The 19,331-nt window shown below is 37.6% G+C and overlaps 2 protein-coding genes across 3 annotated transcripts; one reads left to right on the top strand and one right to left on the bottom strand.

Annotated features, from left to right (window-relative positions):
- Positions 1 to 6,505: 6,505 nt before the first annotated feature.
- LOC111902352 (D-aminoacyl-tRNA deacylase) lies at positions 6,506 to 8,644 on the top strand. Of its 2 annotated transcripts, none has more exons than XM_023898197.3 (9): positions 6,506 to 6,752; positions 6,911 to 7,102; positions 7,188 to 7,330; positions 7,426 to 7,489; positions 7,578 to 7,630; positions 7,779 to 7,834; positions 7,941 to 8,015; positions 8,132 to 8,299; positions 8,416 to 8,644. In XM_023898197.3, the coding sequence occupies exons 2-9, from the start codon at positions 6,925 to 6,927 to the stop codon at positions 8,501 to 8,503; spliced, it is 825 nt and encodes a 274-aa protein (XP_023753965.1). In that variant the 5' UTR covers positions 6,506 to 6,752; positions 6,911 to 6,924; the 3' UTR covers positions 8,504 to 8,644. The 2 variants fall into 2 exon arrangements, with proteins under 2 accessions (XP_023753965.1, XP_023753964.1); XM_023898196.3 differs by having other exon boundaries at positions 6,512 to 6,752; positions 6,922 to 7,102.
- A 177-nt stretch (positions 8,645 to 8,821) lies between these two features.
- Positions 8,822 to 10,770, bottom strand: LOC111902353 (protein MICROTUBULE BINDING PROTEIN 2C). Its single transcript, XM_023898198.3, has 5 exons — positions 10,367 to 10,770; positions 9,998 to 10,081; positions 9,480 to 9,815; positions 9,200 to 9,418; positions 8,822 to 9,113 (listed from the first exon to the last, which is right to left on the bottom strand). Exons 1-5 carry the CDS (start codon positions 10,601 to 10,603, stop codon positions 8,967 to 8,969), a joined length of 1,023 nt encoding a protein of 340 aa, XP_023753966.1. The 5' UTR covers positions 10,604 to 10,770; the 3' UTR covers positions 8,822 to 8,966.
- Between the last annotated feature and the right edge of the window lie 8,561 nt (positions 10,771 to 19,331).

Here is a 19,331-nt window from a genome sequence, read left to right on the forward strand (position 1 = left end):
CGGGCCTAGCCCACACTCCACTCTCGGAGAGATACGGGCCTAGCCCACACTCCACTCTCGGAGAGATACGGGCCTTGCCCACACTCAACCGCTAACTCATAATATACAAGTATCACACAGACAACAAGTATAGACAACTCTATCATACCGACACATATATCATACTTAACTAAACCAAGAGATACGGGCTCGGCCCACACTCTAGTGCTAACATCTCGTCTACACGGGTCGGCCTTGGTGCCTTAGACCCGTTCCTACTGGAAGGAAACTCACCTTGAAATAGCTGCTGGTCTGCGTGGGAATTGACTGACTGCTGCTGCTCCGGAGATCCTCCGGCTATAATTCCCACAAAACACTCAATCAAACACTGTTAACTGACCCTCGGTTAAATTGACCATTTTACCCTTGATCAAGTTAAAAGTCAAAGCCAGAGTCAACTTTCAGTTGACCCGACTCGCCGCGTTGGCTCCCTGACTCACCGAGTCCTTATCCAATCAATTGACCTGCAACCCGTCTCTACTCGTCGAGTTGGGTGTTGACTCGACGAGATCTCCTTCTAAACTGATATCCAAGTCCTTCATCCTACTCGCCGAGTTCATCTTCATCTGATGAACAATTTATGCTGTGACTCGCCGAGTTGTATGAACAACTCGCCGAGTCTGTTCTTGATCTAAGAAGATTGTCTTGAACTCGCCGAGTCAGGGCGTTGACTCACCGAGTTCCTTAATGGGTGAGTTCGGCTACCAACTCACCGAGTCCACCCAGGACTCACTACTCAACTTGACACAACGAAAAGGGGACAACTCGGAGACTCGCGACCAGACTCGCCGAGTTAGATGAGCGACTCACCGAGTCTGCTTCATGCAAAAGCCAAATACGCGATTTTGCTCGAATCCAATCCATGCCTTTCATAGATCTGGGCTCCTAGGGCCTGGTTTACACGTAAAGTTTCCAACTTTACATGTAGATCATCACCAATAAAGGTTCTAAGGCTCAAAGTGCACCAAAAGGAGTAAATCTAGGGCTTGTGTGCAATATGAGTCCATAAAGGCAGTAGATCCAAGCTCCAGGGACTGAATAGGGTCTAGATCTAAAGGCTAACAACTTGAATCAACCAACAATGCACAACCAAGCTTGGGACATGGTTCAAAAAGGACTTTAATGGAGTAATAAGCATAGAAACAGAGGGAAAACGAGTTATACCTCCAAGGAATTACTGAGAGAACACGGAGATGCTTGGCTTCCTTCCCTTCCTCTTGATCTACTCATCTTCCTTCCCAAAATCTTCAAGGAAACACACTAAAAAGCCTCAAACTCACAAGAACAAGGGCTATACTGTATGGAGAGCTTCTGAGGGTGAAGGGGGTGGAGTTGGGGCGCAAATGGTCGTTTAAATAGGGTGCAAACCCTTGGAAATTAGGGTTTCATCTGACAGCACGGACTCGCCGAGTCCATAATATGGACTCGCCGAGTCGCCAACTTAACCGCGTCCCAAGTCTCGTCTCTACTCGGCGAGTCGGGCCTCCAACTCGCCGAGTCCAAGGCCAATAATACAAAATACTCAGATAAATCTTACATACCAGGAACCAGGTGCTACATAAGCAAAGGTAGCAAAGGGTGACTCATTGTTTTTCATAGTTCGGTGGAGCGTGTGTGGTTAACCGGCCCATCGAATAGGTGACTATAACATCGGGGGCACCATGTAAGTTTGCATGGTTATTCACACCCTGTTTTGTGATCCTCGGCATCCCAGTCACAAATCGAGGGGCATATCGAGATTTAAACATGCCATTGAAAAGTTCAATGAATCTCAAAAGATCTAGGAATTTTCAATAGATTTAAAACTTAAATTTCTTTTTTGTTTTTCATGGTGGAAATTAGTGAATCGTCATTAACTTACCTTCAAATGTTCTGCAATTTGGGTTACGACATCACTCTCCCAAATTATAGAGTATTGTGTTGGGTCCTAGCCTTAATATCTCATTTGGGTGATTTATTAAGGATTCAATCAATCAACTAACTTGAATTTTCTCCCGTTTTGTAGATGTCAAAGTATGACAACTATGGTCTTCCCAAATCCCGTGGAACAAGCTTTTCACATGAAGATGATATTCCACGATTCGATCGGGGAACAAGAGATCATGCTTCACTTCCTCCACCTCCTCCTATTATTCTCCCTAACCCACAAGTTCAAAAGATTGAAAAGTTCAAACTCACTCAATTCCTTTTGGCAAGTAAACATGAAGAAGGAAAGTCAGTGTGTGCACACGTCCTAGAGATGAAGTCACACATTGATAGGTTAAGAATGTTGGGATTTGTTGTATGTGAGGAGCTGGCTGTTGACTGGGTCCTTCAGTCACTTCCTGACTCATATAGTGAGTTCGTAAGAGAGTACTATATAATGAACCACGACGTAACCCTCATCGATCTCACCTATATGCTTATTGCTGCTGAATCAACAATGATTTGGCGCACTGAAAAAGCAAAGTTGATTGGTGAATCTGCCTTCCAGACCTCTATGGATATAGGCAATGGAAACGAAAGGCATGCCATGATCGAAAAGTTTGATCATAAGAGAAAGGCAAAGTCAGAAGTAGTTCCGTGTGCTGTTCCAAAAGAGTCAATTTGCTTTTATTGCCAAGAGAAGGGGCATTGGAGACGAAGCTGCCCTATTTACCTAACAGATCTAAGAGATGGGAGAGTCAAAACGTATGGCTCTACTTTTGGTAAAATCCATTAACTAACTATTTTAAGTTCCTATTCTAGATTCTTAATACATAATGTAATAAGATTACATTTTGATGTTTTGTAGGATCAAAGAAAAGATAGGAAGCTTAAGGGAAGAAGTGAGCGGAATCTAATCATGAAGAAATGGATTTCGATCGCATTACTTGAAGATTAGAATCTTGAGCTACAACTTGGAGTTAGAATAAGATTGCTAAGAAATATGTATTAACATAGTTTTTCAATTAAATTGCATTGTAAGGACAAATTTTTCCGCAATAAAATAAATTTTGATTTTATATTATTTATTTATCCTTGCAATGGCGTGTATGAAAAATTGATGTTTGTAAGTTTCTATTATTAGCAATAATGGATTTGATTCTTAATTGTATTATTTGTTGAAAGGTCAAGAATTGCTAGTTAGCAATATTAATTATAGAAAACAAGAGTTATACTTTGCAAAGTCGTAAGGGTTGAAAAGTTGTTTTGCTATAGTTAAGGGAGAGAATATTGTGCTTCATTTCAAATCTAAAGGCTTAGATTGTGGAATGTTAATAAATTTAGTCAAGGATACATAGTGTGTTCTCAAATTTCGATTATGATTAAGGTATCCCTCTTCATAGTTCGAATTGTAAGAACGTGACACATAAAATATTATGGCAGAAGATTGATAGAGTATCGTATCTTTATGTAAGACATTATGCATCATGTCCCATACACTTCGGGTATAGGAATAATTGCATATGCTATAATATTTAACCATTCTAAATTTTTTCCAAATGTCTAGCGCATTAAGAGGGAAAAAGGACAAGAATCGGTTTTGACTAAGATAATTAAACAATTATCAAATGACGATCCAAAGTTTGCTGAGGATTGGTCGCTTGTGAGTGGTTGGAAGTATGGTATTGAATGGACCATATTGACATTATTATGAATAGATAAGATTCTATTAAGAATGAGTTGTCATATGATAAATATGGGAATGTTTCCATAATTGGGAGTTGGAAATTAAGAATTTATGTCTAGATTAGAAAATTTTATGCAAAAGGATGTTGAAAGGAATGCACTTTGAGTAAGAGACATCACATCTATAGAATTGTTCTGTAACAATTTTTGATAGAGTACCTTGTGATTTCGTTGGCCGAGTCTTTGTGATTTTTGTGTCGTGACTTCACAAGAGGATCATTGCATAAAATATTAGAATTTGACCTATTCTAAAAGGTGGCAAGAATTTGGTATTCTTACACTAATTATAAGGATTGGGGATTGTGAAATGAGTTTCATTTGAAAAGTTTTTCAATTGATCTATTTCACAAAGTATGGACCATAGGAAACCAAAGTGTGCATGCTTGGAGCATGGGACAATTGTGGTTATGATTCGATTTATAAAGTTGATTATCTGAAACATTAAACAATGGATAATAAGTAATCAATATGGTGATTAAATAAAGGTGATTTATTTATACTCACAAGTTTGGGGTCATATAAGATTAAGTATTATCGTTGTGTTTCTCTTTGCATGTTTTGACTTCCAGAATAATTGAGTTTATTAAGAATAATCGAATTATTCAAACGGCCCGCAGTTGGTCACACGTTGGAAGTAGGTGTGAATGAAGACTGTCATGAATTGGTTTGTAAATTGTCTAAAGTGTATTAGACATAGCAAAGGTTTGCTGCAACATTCGTGAGTGCTTATGAATATGATTTTGAGCATTGGATTAAACCCACGCTCACTTGGATCGCTTCATGGATTTTATCACGAGCGATTGGTGAGACGATAATATCTTGTATTCATGAAACCGAGATGTGTGAGTTGTATCTTGCGAATCAGTTACACATTAATAATATGTAAACGCACCAATAACTTGGTGTTATAAAACTTATTGTTGTGTGTGATTTGGTGAGTGAGTGCAAGAAAACATTGAGTCGAAGTTTATCCGTTCCTTTTACCCAAAGTGGGATAAAAGCGATATCTGTGGGCCCCTCGATGATTTAGTGATGACAAACGTAAATGCTCGGCCGGGCTAGGGCTAATTTGATTTGTTCAGTTAGTCAGTCGTCGTAAATCGGAAATCGGGAAACAACACATAGACTGAGAGAATGATTTCAATCCATGTCTCACGTCTATACGATATCCAGAATGGAGGAATATATGATCCCTTATCTAAAGGACAGGTCCCTGATAAGATCAGAGTTCGACAGCGTGTTTAAGAGCTACGATTGCTAATCGAGTTGTACTTGCATTTTTTGTTACTAGACTTATCCAAGCGGGAGACTGTTGGATTAGTGTCTAAGCCCGTAACCATATTTGTCAAGTACTTGACCCGATTGTGCATGGTCATTTTGGGTTGCCTTCACCAGAGCAACTTGACTGGAGATATAATAGAGAAAGAGGTTATTATGATTTATTAATATGTTATAAGAATAATATATTAAAGGGGAAATCATATTTGTTTAATTAATATTGGTCAATAATTAATTAAGAATTAATTTAGTGATCAAGTGTAATTAATTAAACTAGAGGGGCTGAATTGTAATTATGTGATAGTTACAAAATAGGGTAATGGTTATCCTAGATATAGGGTGGACGAATTCAAGGGATTAGATATCCTTGAAATCGTCCAAAGGATAAATGATAAGGGTTTTCAAGGCTTATCTTATTGTTACTTGGTGAGCAAGCAACTAGATAAGGATAAGGACTGAAACCCTAATCCTTACACATATATAAAGACCCCTTGGCTAATGAAATTCGTCCACGCCTTGTCTAGGATTCCTAGGGACGAATTTCACACCTCTTCCCTCTCTCTATTACCTCTCCATTTGCTCTTGGTGTTTGTGAGCCATTAGAGGTACTACACTTGTGGTACTTGCTTTCAAGACTTAGGGTTTGAAGATTTAAGTTGTTGTTGCAATATAACAACAAGAGGTATGTGATCTATCCTTCTTGGTGAATTTCGAAAATAGTAGACCACATTAGGGTTTCTTTATGTGTTCATAATGTTGTGTATCTAATAGTGAAAACATAGATCCAATTCTAGGGTTGCATGCACACATAAGATTGTTTGTACAAAACCCATCAATAACGGGATCTTTATGGTATGCAAGTGGTCTCACAAATGTGTAAAGCTAGATATGAAGTCCAAGATAGTGCTATGAACCATATTGCATATCCGACCTACAAGCATACAGTTTTAAATTCTACTGATAGTTGTTACAAATATGACATTAAATTATTCAACGTGAACTTTAAGAAAATCACAATTTCTCGAAAATCAGTTAAATCATGAAATTAAGTTTGAAGCAATGCTTCCAACAATATTGTTTCGTCTCACCTCACTGAGTGATATGAATAATGGTTATTCTTCTAGGAGAAACACAATTACACAACACTAACGTTTTATTCTAAACATTAGAATTGTTGCATGTCATTATTTTAAACAAACTCAGACTCTCTTAATATCGGTGTAATCCTTTTTTTTTATTGTTGAAAGAATATGAGAATTTGCTATTAAATTTAAAGGATGCGTTTTGCAAAACGCCAGACTCTCTTATTATCAGTGTTATCCTCCTTTTTTTTTTTTTTTTTTTTTAACCGTTGAAAGAATATGAGAATTTGTTGTTAAATTTAAAGGATGCGTTTTGCAAAACAAAAATCATAGATTAATATTTTTTGGGATTGGAAGTAATTTTGTTGTAGCTTTTGAATATGAGGTTATGGAGAAATGAGAATGAATTTTTTTTAGATATTTTAGTGAATAAACTCACTTTGTAAATTACTCCAAAACCTTATTTCCTTTGTCTAAAGAGATCGTATATTCACCCACCCGTTCGACGAAATGCCTTCGTCCTTAACTCGAAGACTAATTGGTTTCCCTACCCTCACATCCTCTCGCAAACATTGTTCCGGGGCACACTCCAGAAGGGCGATGGTGACTCTAGTGGTGGCCACCACCCTTGACCCGGCATCTATCGGCCCTGCCTCCGCCCTCTTAGCCATGCCGGGCTGGCACCCCGGTCCATTTCTTCAGGTTAACCTCCACCTCATCTTCGTAATTTGTTCTACTGTCTTCTGGTTAACACAATTACATGAAATCCACAAACAAAATGAACCATACAAAATCACCTTTCGAACAAAATCCTCCTACTTATCGATTTCCAATCTTAATCTGTGGTTTTGATGTTAAAGTTTTGGTATAGGACATGGCAAGTTTTGTGAACAAATACGTAAGGTTATTGAAACACGATAACTCCAGTATTACAGAGGATCACCTGGACAAACGGTGGGAGGCTGCCACCGGAGAGGTTGTCGACGACGTTATATTTCTCAGCAGACACACGGCTGCCTCAAAGCGACCTGCACTAACCATTCACCCAATCGGTACATCTGTTATCTAATTTACCATTGAATCAATTCAAGAGTTGAGTACATTAGATGTTAATCATGGAGTATATTATATTTATAGGCGTTCCTCATTTAAGAGAAGATGAGGTGCCACCAGCTGGTGGCAAACCTGGATGGGCTGCACCTCCTAATACCCGAATGGGGCCATGGTTGAGACTCTTAAAGGTCATTGCTGAATCACACAATCTGACTCCTGAATTTGAGGTACATATAATGCTAGAAATTTAGCATTAAGTTTCTTGTTTTTACTTCTTATGAACTTGTATATTGTTGTTTATCTTCTTTTGTTCTTGGTATAGGTTACATTGGAGGCCACACATCATGGACCTGTAATTGATTCACCCACCATGTTTGTGGAAATTGGTATGCAAAAGAAAATTGATCATTTGATTTTGATCAAAGTCATTGGAAAAGCATTAATGCTACAATTTTGATGTTTTTATTGTATTAGGTAGCACAGAAGAGTACTGGAAGAGGCAAGATGCAGCACAAGCTATTGCTCTAGTTCGGTATCTCTTTGAGCATAATCTTGACTTTGCTATATAATAATGTTGTTATATATTTGTAAATTGTGATACCCTTTTGAGTTTAAAAAAAAATATCCCTAATGAAGAATATTGTATGATTCTTTGTTTATAATTTTGCATTGAAGTTAGTTTGGAAAGGACTGGGGCTCGATGGAGGGGTTCCTGTTGGAGATTGGCATAGGTGATGACTGATGATCATCTTGGCTTAGTTTTTTTCACAAAAGTTTGAAGTATATACATTGGAACAAAGTGTTCAAGATTTCTTACTATTTTGCTTAATGGTGTAGAAATAATGGAAAAGGCAAAATCCTTCTAGGGTTTGGTGGTGGACACTATGTCCCAAGGCATATGGATGTTGTTATGTAAGTTTACCCATACAAAGACTTAACAAGATAAGAAAAAAAAGTCCTTAAGTCATATATCCTCGTTAAGTCCATTAAGTCAAAAAGAAACAACACCTAAGTGTCTTCTTTTTCAGGAAAACCGATGTTTGGGTTGGACACCTAATTTCGGGGTATTCATTGCTAATGGAAGACAATGGAGATGCTGGAATAGGTGGAACATGGAGAGAAGCAATCAAAGTTGCATATCAAGTTACAAAAAAAGCCTTCCCAGGGGGTGAAGTTCTTGCTCATCTTGATCAAAAGTAAGTATTTTTCTTTAACAAGATTCCAAGTTAAGCTTTTTTTGTCCACAAGTTTTATCAAAGTTTGTTTTAGATACAATTAAAGATAATTTAATTTGGCCTTAATCTGAATGCAGGAGCTTTAAAAGTTGGCAGAAAAATGCCATTTTGAGTTTCTTGAAAGAAGAGAATATAAACGTTGGCAAGCCTTCTGATTTTTGCTGATTGTTTCATGAAATTACAATCTTTATTCTTTGGGTATTTTATACCAAATTGGTACACATTAATTAATTCATATGTTGGAAACTCAATATATTATATTCTTGACTATTTGATTTCTTTATGAAGCTACAATCTTTCAATCAACTTCATCATAAAAAACAAACATGTCATTCATAAGTGAACATTATCTTAAACTGACATAGTAAAAACACTAAATTATGACAAATTTGACACTTGTTAGGTCAAACCCAACTCGCATTTCACACAAAAACTGTATACACACATGTTAGTATATTCTCTTTTCATTGTTTACTCAGAGAATGATAAAATTTAAGTATTGCAAATGGATATGAAATCCCAACTCACACAACTTTTAAAAGAATAAGATTACACCAAAGGGTAGGTAGGGTTTGCATGATATGACATCCACCATAACAACACTCCAAATCGTTGACTTTCTCAAAAGTCAACTTCTTAGAACAAAAGATTGCAGATGCAACCTTGCATTGGCAGCCATGGCAATCGACTCTTCATCCTGCTTCTCTTTTGCAGAAGCAATTGAAGCCATGTAAGCTTCTTGTGCCTCTTCCATTTTGCTAATATCCATATCATCCTGGAAATTATCACACATCAATTTAGAAATATAAAAAAAAAAATCGTGAAGAATGTATATATAGCATGAAATAGCATTTTGCTTACTATTTCAGGAAGGTGGGCATCATCGGGTGTGATATCATCATACTCTTGGTCCGAAAGGGTATAATTGTCATTTGACAAGCTTTCGAATAACAGTGTATATGATGACATCTCTCCTTGAAAGGCATTCAGATCTTTCTGGAGCTTTTCCACCTTGTTATTGGAAGTTGTTGCTTCCCACTGTAACCTCTCCACAGCTGCTTGTTTATCAGCAAGTTTAATCTGTGTAAAAAGACGATTATAACCCTGTAAACCTCTGATGAAGGAAATTTTGCAAATTTACCTTGAGATCGGCTAATTGTGCCTGAGTAGAGCGGAGTAACAAATCCTTTTCTGCCAACTGATTTTTCATTTGATCAAGTGTGTTATGAACAGAATTAATTTCATTTTTTGAAGCTTCTGCTGACTTCAAGATTTCATCTTTTTCCAACAACTGTTTTTGCAGATGCTCCACTTTCTCTCTCAATTCAGTCAACTCTTCCCTTTCCTTGGTCAAAATTGCATTTGAGGAAAACATGGAAAACCCATCAGCTCCTCCATCTTGTTCATTGCCACCACCATTTTCCCTGCGTTTTTTTCCAGGAATTGACTGAGCGTTCCTACCTTTTGCATCAGTCATCTGGACAAAAAGTAAATCAAGAAACATAAGGAATTTTTTACTGCATTCCTATGGTTAAGCAGTAAATGGGATAAAAATGGTATCATTTAAAAAAACTAAAAGAGTAAACCTTGCAACTTATGGAATTGCCATAAATGAAGCCAAGAGTTATTCTATTTCTACATCCATATGACAAGAATTACCTTATAAGACATTGATTCTCTCGAAGGTGTCTTCGTGTAGATCATTGACCCCCTACGAGTGTATGAACTGGTTGCCTTTCGATCCTACAAAGATAAATATACACCATTCGGAAATTAGAAGTTTGAACATTTGGGGGGAAAGCCAGTTCAGGAAAAACCTAATTGAATCCGAGTGTATATGACCACATAAGAAATCAAAAGATGAAGAAACCCTAATTTAATCGAAATACATACGAACACATTAGAAATCGAAAATTAAGAGAGGCATCTTGCTTTATTCGAACCGAATTTCAATAGAGGCCTAAAAATCGAAGTATTCATATACATGGATATGTAGTGTGTGTAAGTGAGTGAAAGAGGGCGACATACAATCAAAGACTGAACGAGTGGAACGATCTCGACAAGGTCATTGAAGAGAAGACGGTCGACATTTCCGGCGGCAGTAGTGGCGGTGGAATTTGAAAAGGCGGAAAGATTACGGCGGTGAGAAGGAGAAGAAGGTCGGAGATCTTCGCCGGAAAGCCATGAAGTTGGTTCTCCACCGCCAAAACCCAAATTAGCATTGTCCTGCTCCAAATCAAAGTGCTGAGATGACTGATGATACATTCCTGGATCTTCGTTTTCTTGAATTATGGCTTTCGAAATGAACCCAGAAACTGAAACTGAAACCCAGAAAAAATCGGTTTCGAAAAAGAACGAAGAAGAAAGCGTGAGGATTGGAAGAGGGTAAAAGAGGATGGGAGACTTTTGAAGGAAAATCAAAACCAACAATATTTCCTTTTCAAATTCAAAATTCTTATATCTAAATGGTAATTTTTAAAAGGGATATACGTAAGAAAAATTATTACATTTTTTTTTAGGTGTCGTTTGGTTCGCAGAATGTTTTTAATGGAATTGGAATTTGTTAAGGAATTTGAATCTATCAGGAATTGCAATCCAATTCTATATTATGTTTAGTTGGCAGAAATGAAATTTGAATCCAATTTTATATTATGTTTGGTTGACAGAAAATGGAACTGAAATAATATAAAATAACAAGATTTCCTTTTTTTACTTTGTTTTATAACATATATGTATAACTTATAAAATTAGTAAGTGATGGTGCCAATGATGTTGACAGTGGAAATAGTGGCGATGATGGCGACAGAGGTGATGGTGGGTAGTGACGGAGGTTATGAAGGTGGTGGTGGTAGTAATTGTGATGGTGATGGTGGCAGTCATGAGTAGTGGCAGAGGTGATAGGTGGTGCAGTGATGGAGGTGGCAAGGGTGGTAGCGCGTGGCAGTGGCCAGTGGTAGTGGATGTGACGGTGATAGTGGGTGGAGGGTGGTGGTAACGGTGGTGGTTATGGTGGGTGGTGGTGGTGTATAGCGGTGGTGGAGGAGGCGGAGGTGGTGATGGTGGCGGTGATAGAGAGGTTTCATATGTACCGTTAAAAGTAAAATGGGTAATATGGTAATATTCAACATTCTCATTTGAAAGGAATTTTAATTCCTTAAGTTTTGGGATGGAATTTATTTTCCCACCTTGGAAGGAAAATTTGACTCATTTAGGAATCCAATTCCTTTTGAAAATCTGAACCAAACAAAGGAAAGTGATGGAATTAGATTCCAATTCCATCTAATTCCAATGGATTCCAGCGAACCAAACGACACCTTAGTTTTTACGGTTTATTTTTGTACGCAACTTCTTAATTTGACCTTTTACTTTTTCTTTTCACCAATTTTATATATATATATATATATATATATATATATATATATATATATATATATATATATATATATATATATATAGAGAGAGAGAGAGAGAGAGAGAGAGAGAGTAAGATCCGTTGAGAACTTATAATTTTCTGAGAACCCGAAAACTAATTTTAAATCATGAGATCAAAAAATGGAGGGCTGAGATTTTTTATGGCAGATTTGTAAATAACTGAAAAAAAAAAAAAAAAAGCGGCACGAGGGTATCTATGTTTTTTGACCCAGGTGTGTTATTGGCATTAAAATATGAGATAAATTCATCCTAAAAGCTAAATTAAGAATAACGTCCAATCTCTTTCTCTCTCACCATAACCAATGTTGCCATGTATATCTTTGATGATCACTCACCCTCTTCCTTTATCGTGCCTTCTAAGAAAGACTAAATCCCAACGGAATCAACAATGAATCCATGAGCCAAGAGATTGACGTCATTCGTTTTCCTGTTCGATTGCAACAGTAGATCGCCGAAGGCCTAAATCGTTCGATGGTGGATCTTTGATAGTCGGAGTACCCGTAATCACGTCACCGAAGATCGAACTTACACACATACTGTGAAGATTGATGACGAATCAGAATTATTGTCGATTTCCACTAAAACCACTGTCGATTTCAACAAAATTGCCATCGATTTCTAGTACTGTTGATGGAAATCGCACACATAAATTCCTCCTCCTCTTCCACCGCCTCCATTGATTTTACGTCTGGCGTAAGACTCCAATTCAACTTCTCTGGTCTTCAAGCTCTTCAGGTACTTATCCATTCTACTTGCTCTATATTACAGACACACACACACACAGCTAGTTGTACATTTGTTGGATTGTACACAATAGTTTTATTCGTTTTCATGGTGACAAGTATGCGTAGTAATGTATCATTGTGAGGTTTTAGGGAAAAAAATATCGAATGTCTGATATATATCAAGTTATGAGTGCGTTTTTAAGTAAATTATTTGGATGTAATTGATGTTCTCTTATCTCTATTTTATTTGTTGCTACTCCAGTTTCAAATTAACTAGGTGTAGTTTCATTTTTTACCTGTGTTTCAAATGAAATGGTCCTAAATATTATAGACAAAAACTAATGATTGATTCGTGAGCCAAAAAATTTTACTAATGGATATCATGAAATAAATTCTGCTTAGAAGGTGGAGTTTAGAGAGGGGAGAGTTTTTCATTTCTAAACCATTAAGAATCTAACTAAAGCTCATCAACGGGGAGCTAATGAAGTCAGTTCTTGAGTTGTTATTACAAAATATTCACTAAAATTCACACAATTAGGATAATATTATTAATTTATTATTACATTAAGGTCACACAATATGTCCCCCCAAAATCTAGGTCCACAATACTACTCTTTCATACCATGAAGAGACCTAGAGTTTGAAGTGATTTATTTAGTAATATCTTTGTGTTCTTTGGATAACACTTTCCATCAATGAGCATTCCATAATCCACAACCGAAACACATTATATATTGTCCACCAATGATTTATTTAGTAATATCCTTATTTAGTAATAGTGTATGACTAATGTCTTTCGGCATGAATCAGGAAGATCTAGCATTCTTGGCGAAGTTACAGTAAATTTGTCAAATCACTTGAATTCTGAAGGAACCGTCCTTTTTCTTGACAAATAAGACCGGAGCTCCCTAGGGTGAGAAGCTTGGTCGGATGAACCCTTTGCTCAACAACTCGCTTAGTTGGCTTGATAATTCCTGCATTTCAGCGGGAGCCAACCTATAGGGCGATTTGGCAATTGGAGTGGCTCCTGGTACAAGGTCGATCCGAAATTCGACTTGCCTTTCTGGGGGTATTCCCGGAAGATCTTCTGGAAATACATCTAGGAAGTCGCATGCCACTGGGATGTCTTGAATGTTCACTTCTTCTTTGGTCTTATCCACCACATGAGCAAGGAATGTGTAGTTCTTCTTGTGTAGACACTTTTGTGCCTTGATACACGAGACAAGGCAAAGGTTGGCGCCAAGTTTATCGCCATAGATTATTAGGGTTTCGTCATTAGGGAGATGAAGGCGAGCGACCTTCCCGCAACACATAATATCAGCATGGTGGGGGCTCAACCAATCCATGCGGATTATCACATCAAAACTCCTAATATTTATTGGCATCAAGTCTATTTGAAAGGAGTGATTGTTTAGTGTTAATGTGCACCCTACATAGATATCTTTGGTTGTTTCAGTTTTTCCATTAGCCATTTCCACCATGAAGGCTTCGTTGAGCTTCTGGGGTTGTTGATTTAGTAAGTGTTTGAATTTATTACTAACGAAACTTCTCTCTACTCCACTATCAAATAAGATGCATTCGTACGAGTCGTTAAGTAGGAACGTACCAGTAACAATTGTTGGGTCCTGCACTACTTCGCCTTGTCCCATTGTCAACATTTTTCCTGCTGCTCTTGCCCCCTAATTGTTTGCTTTGGGGCAGTTGCGTCGGAAATGGCCGGTTTCTCCACACCCATAGTAGGTGTAGCTGGCCCCAACATTGTTGTTGTTGTTGTTTGTTGTTGTTGTTGTTGTGGTTGTTGTTGTTGTTTGACTGTTGGTTTTGTTGTGGAAATGTCCTGTAGTACCTTGCGATGTGACCCCGTCAGTTGCAGCTTGTGCAATGCATCTCTCTACATTCTCCCTGATGGTGAAAATTGCATTTGCTGCACTTAGGAAGGGTCCCTGAGTATTGCTTGGGATTATTTGGTGTGGATGAGGCTGGAGCATGTGGTGTGGTGATAGCTTGAGTTGCAGCATGGACAGTCACAGTTTGTTGTTTCTTTGATGATTCAGAGTTTTGTTTTCCCTTTCCGCTTGTTGTTTTTCCTTTTCTTGTTCTCACCTTCTTTCTTAACTTCCGCTTCTCCTGTTTTGGCACCCTTTTTGTTGCCATGATCATACAAAATCTTGGCCAGCCTCTTTGCACTATCATACATTTCAGGGTTTGCCGCAATGACATTCCCTTGGATTGGCGCAGTCAATCCCCAGATAAACCTCTCAATCTTCTTCCCTTCAGAGGTGATCATCATGGGACACAAAGAGAGACAACTCACTAAACCTGGATATGACGACCCTATGAGTAGTGTAGTCACTTAAACATATGGTCGATAGTACATAGAGTAAATCATAAAAAGAAAATCATATCGGGAGTACATGAACAGGTGCTAATCGCGACGGGGTGGATCTGGTGGTGCTGACGATGAGGTGAATGCACCCTGAAGTCTAGCCAGGTGGCGCTCGGCGTCCCGAAGCCGGGATTCTAAAACCGCCCGACGCATCTAGTAGTCCCTGACTACGTCGTGTGTCATCCTCTCCGTACGCTTCATCGTGGCTCTTATGGCCACCATTTGGTCAGCGGTCGCCTGTTCCTGCTCGCCGATGTCACGAATTCTCCTCACTATCACCGGCAAGGCTCGATCGGCGGGTCCCTCGTGACTCAGATCGTAGTAGTCCCGTTTCATACAAAATGGGGGCAGCACCTCTTGTTGGCGGCTTCATCTCCAAATGTCGTGTGCCCATGGGGGTGTAGGTCCATTAGGGCCCATCCGGTATGGGGGCACCCTGGCCATGTACGGAGGATTGATGACTTCGGACCCCGTATCCGAGTCATCTATGTCGTTTCCCTCTGCCTCCTCCTCGTCCGAGTCGGCTACCGGTTCCGCCGGTCCTTCCACGGGCTCCTCTTCTTGTTCTTCTTTTGGTTCTTCCTCGGGTTCTTCCTCGAGTTCTAACCATCCATCATTTCCCTGATTGGGGAAATATAGATCTCCAGGATGATGAAAGTCGGCCATAGTGTCTGCACGAGGGGTGTAAGACGATGTAAGAAAATGTATGCATATAGTATTTCCAAAATATTTCTATAGTATTTTAATTATCTGTGTTTGAATTCCTGAGAAGTTTTGGATACGAGGTAAGTTTCTAAGGCAATTTCCCGCTATGATTACCCCCAAACACATGTTGTTCATATTTTGAATAAATATAGTTGATCAGGCTATATTTACCCCTAATATGACTACATAACTGCTCGGGTTTAATCATAGTGTTCCATCTCCTCCCGAGACTTTTAATGTTATAGTTTTTAATGTATGCACTTTATTCAGAGTGTTTTAGTCCCATTGCATTAATAGTTGAATATCAAGTATGATTAGATATGCCAGTTCACTATAAACAATGCTCTGATACCAATCTGTCACACCCCCGAACCAGACGGCGGAAACGTCTGGGGGCTTATGCGTGACTTCATGTTGAAATATAATTACAATGAATATAATTGAAACATAACATCATCATCACCATACATAATATAATACAACTGTCATTGTTCACATCAAGTACAATATTTTAAATTACAGGATCATGACCTTCAAAGTACGAGGTTTAACAGTACACGACACAAAATCCGTATTCTTGTTGATTCTTCCGCTTAACGAGTTCCTGAGAATACAAGTTATTTTGAAAAACGGTCAACATAACAATGTTGGTGAGTTCATAAGTGTATTTCAATGAAAAGTTTTGTATCGATAGTAAATGATATTTTCTGCAAAAGAGTTTGAAAATGATGTATCAAATCAAGTATTAATGCATGTGTGGTTTACATTGTAGAAAATATGTAAGAATAAGTTCCCGGAAATCCTATTTGTTTATGTTGTAAATTAAAGGTGGTGTGTAAATGTATTTTCTTCCCCAAAAAATCAGATATTTTCTGATTATAAAAGTAATGTAGTCTTAAATCCCTAAGACTAGGTATTAGTATGTGTACGCTTTGTGTCGCCACGATTTGTATTTGTATTCCGTAATATTCTAATGGTATTGATCTTTATGTGATTCGTCACAACCATGCTTAATAAAGACTAATTCGCCCGTCATGGCGTATTAAATGTCGGCTTGTCGAAGGTAAGGTTTGTCACCCTAGACTGGCCTAGTCTAGCTGTAGCGAACAACTCAGGTGTGGGGTGTCACCTCGTATAGATCTATACACAAACTTCCGCTCTCCCTCCAGGAGACTCTGGTTATAACTACAGGCTACAATCATACACTCAAAGGTGTCAACCGACAAGTCTCACTAGATCCTCAACTTGTTCACGAGCAATGTATTACTAGTATATTGTCTTACGCTGTATAATGTTTTACGTGTATGTTTTAAGTTTTCAAATCCAAAGTATGTATCGAATGTACGAGATCCGGTAACAGCTATATGGGCCACCAAGGCCCAACAACATATAATGAATAATTCAGGCCTAATTAGCATGTATATGGGCCACTAAGGCCCAATTAAACATGAAATGCTTAATTTAAGCCCAAAAAGCATGTATATGGGTCACTAAGGCCCCATAAACATGAAATGAACATGTTAGGCCCAACAACATATATATGGGCTACTAAGGCCCAAATGAACATGTAATGGATATATTAGGCCCAATATTTCGAAATTTATATTTATGGCCCAAATGTATATAAGATGTTATTTTTGGCCCATTTTTAAAGAGATTGACACTTTTGACCCAAAATATATAATACATGTTATTTTCGGCCTATTGTTGTAAGGATTTGCATTTTTAGCCCATTCTTAAATAAAATGACATATTTGACTAAAGTTTTATAAATATGGCATTTTTGGCCCATGATTATAAAAATTTACATTTTTATCTCACTAATCATAGGAATTATGTTTTTGGCCCAAACTTTGGAAAAATTTCATTTTTCACCCATGAAACCGTAGGTTTATATTTTTGGACTCAAACTTGAGTCAAGTGATGATTTACTCTTTACTCCTTAAAAACAAAGATTTTTACATTTTGGTCCACTAAAACCGAAAAGCCCATTTTTAAGGCCCAATGCTCAAAAATTTACATTTTTGGTCCCTTTTACCCCCAAAAAATATCATAGAAACTCATTTTTGTATAAAAGTGACTCTTTTAGTCATTGTAAAACCGAAAGTGTCATAAAATCTCATATTTTTGCTTATTTGTTCAAAAATGGCCCTTTTTCAAGATTTTGTTTAACTTCTTATGGATCTTCACATGTTAAACCCATCTAACTTCATAGTATGTTGTTTGAAGTGTTTTAGTTACACATATCACAACTTTTGGTTAGAATTTTCGAGATCTATAGTGTTTCATCAAATAATCACAACTTAAACCAATAAAAACACACATAACATGCACAAATACATAGATCTAACACATAATGACTTGTATCCTCCCCTAAAACAAGATAAAACCAAAAACAAGGGGGTATGAACTCACTTTGCTTTGTGGTTCTCGGTTTGAATAAGAAATGGAAGAAGATGATGTGATTCTCGGCCCTAGCAAGCTCCTTGAGAACTTTTTGGACTTAAATGGGTTCTAAGAAGCAAGATCACAAAATGGTATGAGTTAAGAAGAGATTTTTGAAGTAATCAAGAAACTAAACCATAGATCCAAGTATGAAATTACAAAAGATGATGATCTTAGTGAAAAACTTCTTGGAGATGCCCACAATCTCGAAAAATTTTAGAGGAGTATGAAGGGTTCTTGAGAGAGTTTGAAAGAAAGAAATGGAGGTGGTGTTGTGGGGTGTTTCGGCCAAGAGGAGAAGTGGGGGGGGGGGGGGGGGGAGAGATTTGAGGTGATGTTTGCATGGTGATATGAGAATATATTGTTACATGGTGTGTAAATAGCTTGGTTATCTTCTAAACAAAAATGAGGTGTCATGCATTAGGTTAATTAATCATTTTCTCTTCTTTTTTTTTTTTTTACATAGTTGGGCCGAGGGAGGCTAAGAAGAGAGGAAAGGATGGGTAGCTTGGGGCTTACATGCTTGGTCCTGACCCTATGAGGCCCAAATAATTATCTCTCGGCCCATTGGGCTCTTTAAGGAGGTTCACGACCCAATATTGTTATAAAGGAATGGGTTTATGGCCCATTAGGGCTAATTAAATTCTTTATGGCCCAACAAGGCCCATTAAAGTAAATGGAATCATTTTTAGGTCCACATGGCCCAAAATGTTAAGTTCTATGAATGTGGGTCCAATTAGAACCTGATTAGGGTTTCTAGGCCCATCATAGTCAAGTTGAAAGTTTATTGGCCCAATAAGAGAGTCCTAGTCCATAATGAACTCGAACCGGGATTTCTAGGGTTTTCAACACATAACTGACTATAAGAGATGTATTGAGTGAGCATAGGGCATGATATTCACTTAGAGTACAAGTCATTACACTAGGTGAAGGTTTACATGAGAATAAGATTTCCTAGCTAAAATGCTAGTTGCGACATCACTAACCAATAAACCTTCCTAATCCTTCCCGATCTTTTTATTTTCTTAAAATATATATATATATATACAAAACCGCTTAGGTTTATAAAGTTTTTATATGTTTTTGTTTTCCGTATTTTTTATTCAAGTTTTTCTATTTAATTTGACCAAATATTTTTTTTTGATAATCCTTATAAAATGTCTATAACATATGAATGCTTATTTATATTATGAATCACAATAAATGTATTAGTAATGACAACGTATTTCGGTATCAATGTTTTTAGGGATTGTGAAGTATCGATTTATAAAATTATAGTAAAAAGTTAACCTTATTTCTA

The sequence above is a fragment of the Lactuca sativa genome, chromosome 5 (assembly GCF_002870075.4).
Source record: "Lactuca sativa cultivar Salinas chromosome 5, Lsat_Salinas_v11, whole genome shotgun sequence".
Classification (NCBI taxonomy): domain Eukaryota; kingdom Viridiplantae; phylum Streptophyta; class Magnoliopsida; order Asterales; family Asteraceae; genus Lactuca; species Lactuca sativa.

What these genes read in the sequence shown, in the direction of transcription:
- LOC111902353 (XM_023898198.3), bottom strand. Translation starts at nt 10,603, where the DNA reads ATGTATCATCAGTCATCTCAGCACTTTGATTTGGAGCAGGACAATGCT. An exon ending in GAGAATCAATGTCTTATAAG is followed by an intron (nt 9,816 to 9,997) that starts GTAATTCTTGTC and finishes CTTTTTGTCCAG; the next exon opens with ATGACTGATGCAAAAGGTAG. An exon ending in CACAATTAGCCGATCTCAAG is followed by an intron (nt 9,419 to 9,479) that starts GTAAATTTGCAA and finishes CTTTTTACACAG; the next exon opens with ATTAAACTTGCTGATAAACA.
- LOC111902352 (XM_023898196.3), top strand. Translation starts at nt 6,561, where the DNA reads ATGCCTTCGTCCTTAACTCGAAGACTAATTGGTTTCCCTACCCTCACA. An exon ending in ACTAACCATTCACCCAATCG is followed by an intron (nt 7,103 to 7,187) that starts GTACATCTGTTA and finishes TTATATTTATAG; the next exon opens with GCGTTCCTCATTTAAGAGAA. An exon ending in CTTGCTCATCTTGATCAAAA is followed by an intron (nt 8,300 to 8,415) that starts GTAAGTATTTTT and finishes ATCTGAATGCAG; the next exon opens with GAGCTTTAAAAGTTGGCAGA.